The following is an 11501-nucleotide window of genomic DNA, read 5'->3' on the forward strand; positions in this document are numbered from 1 at the left end:
TGCCATATCTACTCGTTTACCACAAGTTATTATTTTTGTGTTTTGGTGCTCAAGGTCCATGTATATCTGAGCAGCTATTAAAGGGCTTCCTGGAAAGAAACAAAAAACAAAAAATCATGTGCCCCAACTCATATGTCTCCACCTTACCAGAGAGAGGAGGGTCACAGACGGGTAGACATTGAAATCATAAGGGTGGACACTACATTTTGCAAAGTCATTGAATGCTGAGTTCACTTTCATTCCAAGGGAAGCCATGCAGGATGAAGATGGATACGTCACCTTAAATATTAAAACTCAAAAACCAGCTCTCACTTCAGGTAAGAATGCCCAAGAGGCAGCAATTTGGAAATTAACTGTTGAAAGGGATCCACCCTAGTTTCCTTTTTTCTACTAGTGATAGCATACGTAGTGTTGTTTTATTTTCCTGAATGACCTTCTTTCCCTACATCATTTGAGTGGTATGTACATGGGCTACATATGTTATTTAGAATATAAACAACAAATGATACAAGCAGGGCACATTACATTAAGGCTTATAGGTTTAAATGCTGGAGGGAATAGAAATCTAAGGGATAAGAGGAGAAAATGTTTGAAAACTCCACTTTCTAAGATGTCAGCAAGTGGGTGTGATTCCACAGTTGTGGCTTATAAACACCATTATTTAGAGGAGTGAGCACAAAATAAAACAAACACAAACACAGAAGACCTTAGCTGCTAGTTACATTTTGACTCAGAGAGAAGTCCGGTGGGAGTGGGGATGGAGTGGGTTGTGTTTACTGCTGGTGATTACCAAGGGAGCAAAGGCAAGATGGGCCCGAGAAGCTGTTTATATCACTTGGATAATCCTGAGAGGGCAGGGGATGGGGGTGAAGCTGTCCCCCAAAACGATGCCATACTGCCTGCCACCTAACATCTTTATTGTATGTCCACAGGTGACCCTGCTTCCTCCTCTTTGTGGCGTGTGATGGCTTTGATTCTGCTGATCTTGAGCATGGGGATAGCTGCTGGGCTGGTGGCTCTGGGGATTATGTGTAAGTATTGACTTAGTGCCAATGACTTGATCTGAGGAAGGCAATACGTAAGTGTCCTGGTGTATGCCGTGAAGCTTAACCGTCACTATCTATTCGTCGCTACTGCAATTATCCTATACATAGCTGCCAGGATATTCTCGATAAAGGAGAGCTCTGAACTCTACCTTTTGATTAAAATTCCTTTTAGGTTTTTAACATTAATTAAAAATGATTGTTTAACAATTTTAAGCTGGTCTTTAAGATCTTCCTCAGTATAGATCCACACTACTTTTTGAAACTTTCTTTTTTTCCTCCCTATTCTGTGCATCTTAAAATCCAGCCAACGTGGAGTTTTCTGTTTCACAAATAAATCCTATGTCCCCCTGCCTGAGATTTTGCTGATTCTGTCCCCGCTTCCTAAAATGTCCTCCTTCCCATTTTTTAAGATGAATGTATTTACTTCCACTGAGACAATTCATATCCCACCTAATTGATAAATATTTTTTCTTCCTATACATCTAAAAGCCCTCCAACGTCACATTATCATTTGTATAATTGTTGCTTGTTCAGATACTTGTTTATTTTTTCATAAGATATTTTAGAACTTTTCATCCACTACTTTGATTTACCTGAATATCACAGTACTTCGAGCACAACAAATCAATACTTTTTTGTTTTGTTTTGTTTTGGTTTTTGCCACGCCACAGGGCATGTAGGATCTTAGTTCCCAAACCAGGGATCGAACCCGTGCCCCCTGAAGTGTGATCACGGAGTCTTAACCAGTGGACCACCAGGGAAGTCCTCAATATGTTTTTTTTTTTTTTAAGTTTGCGGTACGCGGGGCTCTCACCGCTGTGGCCCCTCCCGCTGCGGAGCACAGGCTCCGGACGCGCAGGCTCAGCGGCCATGGCTCACGGGCCCAGCCGCTCCGCGGCATGTGGGAATCTTCCCGGCCCGGGGCACGAACCCGCGTCCCCTGCATCGGCAGGCGGACTCTCAACCACGGCGCCACCAGGGAAGCCCTCAATATGTATTTTTTAAGTGAATGGATATTCTGGCATTACATAGAAAACATAATAGCAGAGGTCATTCACCTCTGTGAAATGTGCTTAGAAATCTGTGTTCAAGGAAAGGTCAAAACAGCTGCTTTGGGCATGCGATTTGATTACGGCATGTTCTCACTTGTGGTCATCTCCTTCAAATAGTTCACCTATTGTTTTGGAGAACTCTCGGTTGTCATTCTGCCTGGCACAATGTTTTCTTTATAACCCCTTTACCCTGATCCCCTTTCAGCACTCTTTTACTCATAATGTATCTAGTAAACACTTCACAGATTGACAACTCTGCTGAACGTAAAGTTCATTGAGAGGACTTTTTTTTTTTTTTGCATCACTCCTTATTATCCTAATTACAAATTATGATCTAATTTTTACATCTAGCTGTCACGCAGCAAAAGTACCTACAAGCTGAGAACGAACATCTCTCAGGAACTCTGAAACAATTAGCAAGGAAGTTCTGCCAAGATTTACTACAACAATCAGGACAAAAGGGAAGTAAGTATGATTTGCTAGTCTCTTCATCTCCCCTAACTCTGGAGTATTTTTGTGATGCTATCTGTCAGGAATCTTGAGATCTTCAGGAAACATTGAATATGAGGAAAAAGTAAGCCCATCCTTTCAGAATGAAAGGGATCCTATGCTTGGATTCTCCTTAAGGCCATAAATGCAGCCCATGTGACATAAACTGGAGATATTATGGAGACAGTTGCTATGGATTCTTCAGGCACAACTTGACATGGAAAGACAGTAAGAAGTATTGTGCTGATGTAAATGCTACTCTTCTGAAGATCACCAGGGAGGACACGCTGGTAAGAATATTTCTATGTCAAATATTTTGGAGTCATAAGGAGAGAAATCTCAAATGAAACACTTGCCTTTTTTTTTTTTTACATTTTTATGTCTTGCAGTTTGTGCTAATCTCAGAACCTTATTAAGCTCAGTAAAAATTACATTTGAGAGTAGAAAATGCTGAAATAGAACGAATGAAACTTTGAGTTCTGGTCTTACCTCTGCAACAAGAGTTAAGATAATTTCTTGGCTTCCTTAACTCTGTTTATTAATTCAAAACAGGATCTGAAAGGATAAAGAAACTCAATATGATTGGAAAATATAAATATCAGTGTTATCCCAACATTACATGCCTTCTCAGTTTTTGCTAAATTGTTGACACTTTGAACGAACCATGAGGCAAACTCTATCTTTCCATAGGCCCTCCCAGATGTAGTTTGGGGCACAATCTTATTTGCACAACACACAGGATTTCAGTTGAAAATTTTTTATTAAACATGTCTCCTCTTCTATATTTCCCTTTTTGACAGCTTCTAACAAAAGCTCTCTTTTCAAGCAATGTACATTCACATCCACTACTGCACTCTCTCTATATTATTGAATGTAGCTTTGCTTTTTCATAAATCCTGAGGCAAGCCAGGAACCAAGCTTTGGAGTCTCCCTTCTACCCAATAAGAGTTTGTCAAAACATATATTTTTTAAAAGGCAGAAATTATTTATTGTACTTATCCTACAATTTCTAATATAGTAATTATTCACATTTTTGCATATTAAAATAAATGCAAATATAAATTGGAATAGAAGATCAGGATTCAGGCTCTATGCAGACAGAAATTCAATAGAATTCAAATATTCAGGCAAGCCATTTTCTACAGAACTGCTATAGGTAATCAGCAAAATTGACTTGTACCTTACTGAGAGCTGAAGTAACCAGTAGTGGACCGGACATGAGGAAATCAACCCAGAGATGTTCACGCTCATTTGGGTGTCCTGTTATTCTAACTTGCTGTACCATATACTTTTTTTGTGGCTCAGACTCATAGAGAAGATATTCAGATAAATTAACTTCTTTCAAATCAGGCAAAATAAGAGAGTACCTGCTTTGAAATCTCAATTCTATTACAAAGAGATTAATTGGAGACTAAACAAGTCTTGAATCTTATTACTCTAGGCTGATATCAGGTTGGAGATGAACAACTAAAAGAGGAAGTAATGTAATTTTTGAGAAATAAAAAACAGTTAAATTTCAGGTAGACTGTATCTGTCAGGTCCTATAGTGAAATATACAATATGGATGTACTTTAAAAAAAAAAACCATAAATTAACAGAAAGGTGACAGGTAGATCAAGCTTTAAGAACATCTCTTATGGAATGCCATTTTGTGTCTCACATGTCTGCCAAGATGCTCAAGTCATTTTTTATTTGCCAAGAATGTGTCCTCACTTGTTTTTTCCGGGAGGTGTGCGAGTACGTGAACATTTGACCTCTTTTTAATTCTGTTACCCATAGATAGATTGATTGACTGATTTATTCATCCATTAATTCAACAGATATGTGCTGGAACTATTCCAGGACCTGAACCTATGCGTTAATAAAACCTACAAAAATTCCTAAATTCATGGAACTTTATTCCAGTTGGAGCAATAAGCAAAGAACAAAATAAACAAGTATAGTATATAGTATAGTAAATAGTGATAATTTCAAAGTAGGAAAAAGTAGATGCACGTCATTTGTAAATCCCTTTGAGAAAGACATTGTATAACTCTCTTTTACGCAGTCAACTAAAATAAATGAATATTCCTGTATGCAAGATTCTGTAGGCAAGCTAAGCAATGAAACCAAAGCGAGTAGAGCTTAATTCTAGGGAATATAAAGTTTCATCAACAATGTATTTCTTTTCGTTTTCCTTCTCTAGCTGTTTACCACTTATTTCATTTAAGAGCCATATTTGATACTTTATTTGGGATTCTAACCTTCAATTGATGGAAGATAAACACATAGGGATATTAGAATATTATCTATCTTGCTTACAGTTTTCCCTGTATCCTGCAAGTATTTTTATGCAAAAACAAGTGAACTTGGAACAATTCTAAATATCAAATCTAATTAATTAGTATTAATATTGACATATAATCCACTTTTTATGTCCAGCGTCTTATCATGAAGCTTTGCCTTTATGCCGTTACAAGAACTGTAGAAACACTCTGACCATTACATTTACTTGTGTTTGCAATAGCAATACATCAGTAGCAGGACTGGATTAATTCGTTGGGTTGGATTGTCCCGCCAGAAACCCAGTGACGTCTGGATGTGGGAAGACGGCTCAGTTCCCTCCAAAAATTTGTAAGTTATTGGATGCTCAGAATACAAGGCACAACTAGGAATTTTGAGTCCTGAGGTCTTCTACCCTCTTGAGTACAGGTTACTTAAAAGTTGGGAGGTGGCTCTGTGTTTTACTGTGTGTTACATAAGCATTGGCTGAGTCACTTACACCATAATCCTAACAAGAGAGCACTTATAATAAGATTCTACTTTCCTACTCTCCCATTCCTCTGCTTTTTATCTAAGTCGCAATCCACCTCTATTCCTGATACTTTTTTCCCATTCATTTCTACCCTTAACTTCACCACTGGAACATTTTATGTATGTAGTTTTGTTTTATTTTGTTTTGTTAGCTTGATCTGATTCTCTTCACATATTTTCAGAACAAAATTATCATCCTCATTATTTTATGGTTGAAAGTGATTACTTTGAGGCTTCTTTTGACTTTTCAGTATCATTTTACCTCATCTGTTACCTTAGGGGTATCCAAGAATCAGGCACATTATCAGTCACAAGGTGATTCTAATGTTCATGTCAAAAGGGGGCCCCAGACCTCAGCTAGAAAGAACCAGACCAGAATCGGCCCCAGTTTGAGCTCGTGCCATTTGTCTGTAGCCTTCTACAGACAATCCAGGCAAAGGGACCAATTACATTGCGTTACTTAATATGGTTTTCCAATCTCTAATCACCTTTTGTTAATCTTGTGCAATGTCTCTCCAGTTAAAATTTAAACTTATAACTAAAAATTTATACAATCTGATCATTACTTAAAGTTCTAATTAATTTATTCAACAGATATTTATTAAGAATTTACTATGGGTAGGAGTCAAGAATATTATGAGTATAAGCAAGCTTCTTCATAGGCCTGGGTTTTATTCTTATCATTTGTTGCCTCATTCACAATAGTGCAGGCACGCTGGTGATCCCTCTGTTCTTTCAATGAATCAAACATGATTTGAGGTCTTGGGTTTTTTGCACTTGCTCTTCCCTTCTAGAAAGCTCTGCCTCCAGAACTCTATGAAGGACTCCTCCTTGTCACTCACGTCTGTTTAATCATCACTTCCTCAATGAGACCAGCTTTAATTACCCAAACTAACCTAGCCTCCCTCCACCACATGCACTTGAGTCTATCATATCACACTGTCTGTTTCATCATGACTCTTAACACTCTATGAAATTTTCTACTTATTTGTTGGCTTCTTACCAACTTTCTCTCATTATAATGTAAGTTCCCCAGTAGAAAGGACCTTGTCTTTGTTTACCACTCTATCATCAGCACATAAAACAACTTTGGCTCATAGTAGATATCCCATAGATATTTGCAAATGAATGAATAAATATACATTCTTTGTCCTCTTGTCATAGCACTGTAGCAGGAAATATAACAAGCAATTACAATACAGTCTTGGATCCAGCTGCCCTATAACATAAATCCTCATTTCAAAAATTTTTAATCAACTTATTTTTCCTTGAGCTCATTTCCAACCTGTGCAGCTACTTGTCCTACAGGGCTCCTCTCTGTTTATCTAAATCCTACCCTTCCTTCAAGGCAGAACTAAAGTATGATCTTCCGTGAAAAGAGGAAAAGGTAAAGCCTTTCTCATTATTTCAGATACCCATCCATCTTTTCCTCTGGGCTCCTACTGTACCTACTGTTCACGTCTGCTTAATCTTATGCCATATTAAATTGCTCCTGAGCTATTCAAATGTACATACTTTATACTCCCAAGGAGATTGGAAGTTTCTCAATGATCTGAATGTTGCTTTTTAATTTTTTGCCTCGTACTTCTTATCTCCACTTTATGCAACAAAATACTATACACAGAGTTTGATTGTTGATTGTTTATTTAGCTTTCAAAGGAACTCATTCTACCTTTTCCATTCACAGGTTCAAGCTTTCTGGAACTGCAACAGAAAATATGAATTGTGCTTATTTTCATAATGGGAAAATTCACCCTACCTTCTGTGAGAACAAACATTATTTAATGTGTGAAAGGAAGGCAGGCATGGCAAAGGTGGACCAACTACTTTAATGCAAAGACATGCACAGCACGTCACAGACAAGTGCTCGATGGTACAATAAGAGATCTGGATGAAGGAATCACTAGCCATAGAATTGCTTATTTTCCCCTTATTCCCCTTAGAGTGATCTTTACATTATCTTTCCTACCAACACCACTTAGTTCCTTCTTTATATAACCCTTTATACTGAGGAATAACTTAGTGCCTTCTTTATACATCCAGAAACCAGTCTATGAGCTGATTATTTCCCAATGGTTCCATTAATTAATTTCCATTAATTTTCATTCTTCTTGTCTTCCATTCCTAATTATCTCAACATGCTACGATTCACTGCATCTTCAGACATAAACATATACATTTTACATTGAAACAAGAAAGGTTAGCGCTTAAATGACTTAAGCTGTGTAAAATATCTAAGTCTGAGACTATGCAAAATATCTAAGTTTGAAAGACAGCATAAAGTAGTGGAAAGTATACTAAACTTGGAGTCACTAGAATAATTTCGATGGCATGATCACTCAAGTACAACCATAGCTCAATCATGTTGCCTCTTAACTTCCATTTTCTAGTATTTAAAATAGGATAACACCTGTCTTATATACCTCACAGTTCCACAACCTAAAATAAAAACTTCAAAGTATTAATTATATCAGAAACTCCATGAAAGCAAACCCCATGACTTTCTTATTTTCTATTCTATGCCAGCAAGCACAGCTCCTGGTTCATAGGAAACAGAAAAATATTTGCTTCTCTTTGTGTGAGACAGTTCATTAGGAAGCACAGCAATCAGTAAAACACTATACAGATATAATTTCTATTCCAAGCCCCCCTATGGTCAGACTCAAGAGCAGTAATTTTCTGTCCAAGAGAAGGAAAATAAACTTTGCAAGAAAACTGATGGGGTTTGAAAATGAGTAAATGCTTTTTAACAAGTTGCACAGGCTAGTGGAACAGCAAGCAAAAATGCTTTATATAGTTCTTTTCCTGACAGCTCTGTGTTTGGCTTTTGCTGAGTAACTCATGCAGTATTTATAGATATGTGGAGAGGCACCCTTTAACAGGATAATAGGCAAAAATTTCATTTCTTTTCACAGCTTCCCCGAAGGTACTCTTTCTCCTTAAATTCGTGGCAATAAAATTTATGAACATGATTCTCAAACATCTCAACTGAGGTGCTTGTTAAAACATGCAGATGTTCAGGGGCTTCCCTGGTGGCGCAGTGGTTGAGAGTTCGCCTGCCGATGCAGGGGACACAGGTTCGTGCCCCGATCCGGGAAGATCCCACATGCCGCGGAGCGGCTGGGCCCGTGAGCCATGGCCGCCGAGCCTGCGCGTCCGGAGCCTGTGCTCTGCAACGGGAGAGGCCACAACAGTGAGAGGCCCGCGTACCGCAAAAAAAAAAACCCACAAAAAACCCCCCCCAAAAAACATGCAGATGTTCAAACACAAATACTTACGGTACTCAGTGGGAAGGCTGAGAAGACAGAGTCCTATGTTTTTAATAAGCACCCTGACTTGCTTCTGATACAAGTATCCTTTAATACATTTCGAGAAGTGTTACTTTGGAACTTACTCCTTATCTGGCTTTTGGTAAATTGGTTAGTCTCTTTAAAACTCAGTTTCTTCATCTATGAAATGGGTTTAATATTATTACCTTACTCATAAAGTAATTGTGAGGATTATTTGATATAATTATGTAAGGCATTGAGCAGAGTACCAAGCATATAATTAATACTCAATGAATATGTATAACTTTTATAGCTTTGTGCACTGACACCCAAAGACACTTGAATCTATTTTGTTTTAGACTATCAATAAACAAGCAGATTTGGCAGGGGAGGGGTGGCAAGAGGGGGCACTGAGGAAAAATAATAGAAATAGTATATAGATTCTGCTTCCACTTCAAATGTGTTGAGATCTTGGCTTTGGGGGTATAATGCCATTATTTTCCTGTTTTTACTTGTTTATTTAGAGAAACCAAATTGGAACTAATAATTCAGAAGACTGTCCAAAATTCAGCCATAGCTCTGAAATTTAGTGTTTTATCTCCCCCAAATGGAAAAGCATACATTTTATATCACTATTCATGACTGAATTTTAAAGAATAATATTGTAGTGGATGGCAAAAGTGCAATTAAAAAATGTAAACCAATCAAACTGTACCTACAAAGATTCTTTTTTTCTGATACTCATATCAAAAGCATCTTATACATAAAATCAGAATAGCATAGACTTTAGTAGCACAGGGAAGTGAACTTGGGAAAATAGTTTGACTTCTCCATGCCTCAATTTGCAATTTTGTTACAACATACTAATAATAGTAACTATGTCACAGAGCTATTTTGAGATTCAAAATAATTCATGTAAAAGGCCTTTGAAACGGTGCTATAATGAACAATAAATAAGATAGTATGATTAAAAACATTAAACATCATACAAGTAACATACTAATCTCTGGTTGGGAGAGCCCAATGTTTCCCCCAAAGAAATTTATCAGAGAGCATACTATATTGGGGAGACCTAGACCTTTCTGAGCATTATATTTAGTGCTGATAAAATTTGAGAGCCCCTGGAAATTAATGGCAACCACTGAATTTCGGTTCCTGCATTCTTCCTGACGTTGCTCTTAATGCATATTTGTTGTGCTTGTTGTTTCTTCCTCTTCTTCACCTCGATAGAAATCATTTCAATGTAAAGGCGATAGGGAGTTAAGTCACATTATTTTCTCTGTCAGAATCTCAGGTCACTTAAAAATCATATGACATATTTGGAGAATTTGCTGGATCTTCTCCATTTGCCTCTTGAGATCCTCTTGGCCCCATCCTATGTCTTGGGAGGCAGAACTCCAAGGTACAGCAATATCTGGGCAAACTTGGCCTCTGGCTTCCAGTTAATTCCTCTGTTGGGAGGTACTAGCAGTGATCAGGGGGGTGAAAGGGGAGAACGGTCCGGGTGTTTATGCCACTGGCTGTCGCCTACCACACCCTGGTTTGGCAAAGACTTCATGTTCTGTATCTTAGGCCATGGCCCTTTCAGATAGGTCACAAAGTTCCAATAATTACCCTCCCCTTAACCCTTCAGGCCTGGGTGTGATAATCATTCCCCAATGCATATTTCACAACCCCTTTCTGGTTTCCTTAATCCTTCCCCAATCTTTATAAAACCGTCTTTGTTAAATGCCCTCAGATGCCCCCTTGAGTGCGCCGTTTGTTTTCTTCTGTTACAGGGATCAATGGTTGATCCAGTGAGACACTGCGACCAAAAAGAATTTTGCAGATTGTTGGGATCTGCAGACTGTAAATTACTGAGACACTACTTTTGGCCGTAAGGACAAATGGCCAATATACGAATGATGATTAAAGTATCAAATTTCTCAATACCAATGCTGTAGTCACAGGATGTGGCAGAAACAGCCCTCTATCCACTAGATAATTCATGCTTCCCTTCTAGAGTGAAATTATTATAGAAAGTTTGCTAGCCAGGCAAAAATTAGGCTTATCAGGACCAAACTGCAGATCCAAACAGGGCACTATTAGTGGATGTGAATGTCATACATGATAATTCAAGGTTACGGCTTTTAAGAAGTAGATGTGGATATGCCATCTTCTCCTTTTCTTTCCATTGGCTAGAAGTATGACATTCCAACCACCCACAAAATAGAAGGAGCGGGGTTGCATTTGGAGGAAAACTGCCCACTAACCAGTATTACTGGAGCTAAAATGTTACGTGAGCGAGAAATAAACTTTGTGTTAAATGACTGATATTTTGAGGTTTCCTTGTCACAGCAACTGCATCACCCCAAATAACACAGTGTGTAAATTAATTTGAGGGATGAAATCCTTCCCAGTTTTCTTGTTTAAGGATGTACAGTGATCTACAACTCCTTCCACGCTGGTTGGCCCAATGTGAGCTATCCTCGTATCTTTGCCATCAGGGTCATTCCCACACTTCACATCCTAAACCAAATGTAAGCTCATTCTCTGCACTTCTGGCCTTTTCATTTTAACAGTAATCCAGTGCTATCACCTTCAACATCTGCTACATTGTAGAAACCAGAGCAATAACCTATTCTATTATTGGCCATTTTGAGTTCAGTTTCTTTCCCACTTCCTTCTTTACCAAGTTATGCTTTGGCTTAAACTTCTACTTTCTGGATGAAGATGCATCTATTCTATTCCTTAAACTCAAACATATTTCCCCACTGATGTGAAAAGGTAGCTAATTTCAGTTCTTCCATTAATCTGCTCCTGACTACAAAAGGAGTTATTTGTCTCAGCTTCTCATGTGGACCCTTACCTAT

General features: G+C 38.2%; 1 protein-coding gene across 1 annotated transcript; it reads left to right on the forward strand.

Moving 5' to 3' along the window:
• The first annotated feature begins 205 nt into the window (after nt 1–205).
• On the forward strand, nt 206–9319 carry CLEC1B (C-type lectin domain family 1 member B). Its single transcript, XM_082665086.1, has 6 exons — nt 206–317; nt 933–1031; nt 2450–2563; nt 2726–2877; nt 5094–5200; nt 7068–9319. Exons 1-6 carry the CDS (start codon nt 254–256, stop codon nt 7210–7212), a joined length of 681 nt encoding a protein of 226 aa, XP_082521212.1. The 5' UTR covers nt 206–253; the 3' UTR covers nt 7213–9319.
• Nucleotides 9320–11501: the final 2182 nt, after the last annotated feature.

The sequence above is a fragment of the Grampus griseus genome (assembly GCF_964374135.1).
Source record: "Grampus griseus genome assembly, chromosome: 11".
Classification (NCBI taxonomy): Eukaryota; Metazoa; Chordata; class Mammalia; order Artiodactyla; family Delphinidae; genus Grampus; species Grampus griseus.

Excerpts from the sequence above, each read along its gene's own strand:
- CLEC1B (XM_082665086.1), top strand. The coding sequence starts at position 254 with ATGCAGGATGAAGATGGATACGTCACCTTAAATATTAAAACTCAAAAA. Across the intron at positions 1,032-2,449 it reads GGTGGCTCTGGGGATTATGT|CTGTCACGCAGCAAAAGTAC; the intron begins GTAAGTATTGAC and ends TTTTACATCTAG. Across the intron at positions 2,564-2,725 it reads ACAATCAGGACAAAAGGGAA|GCCATAAATGCAGCCCATGT; the intron begins GTAAGTATGATT and ends ATTCTCCTTAAG.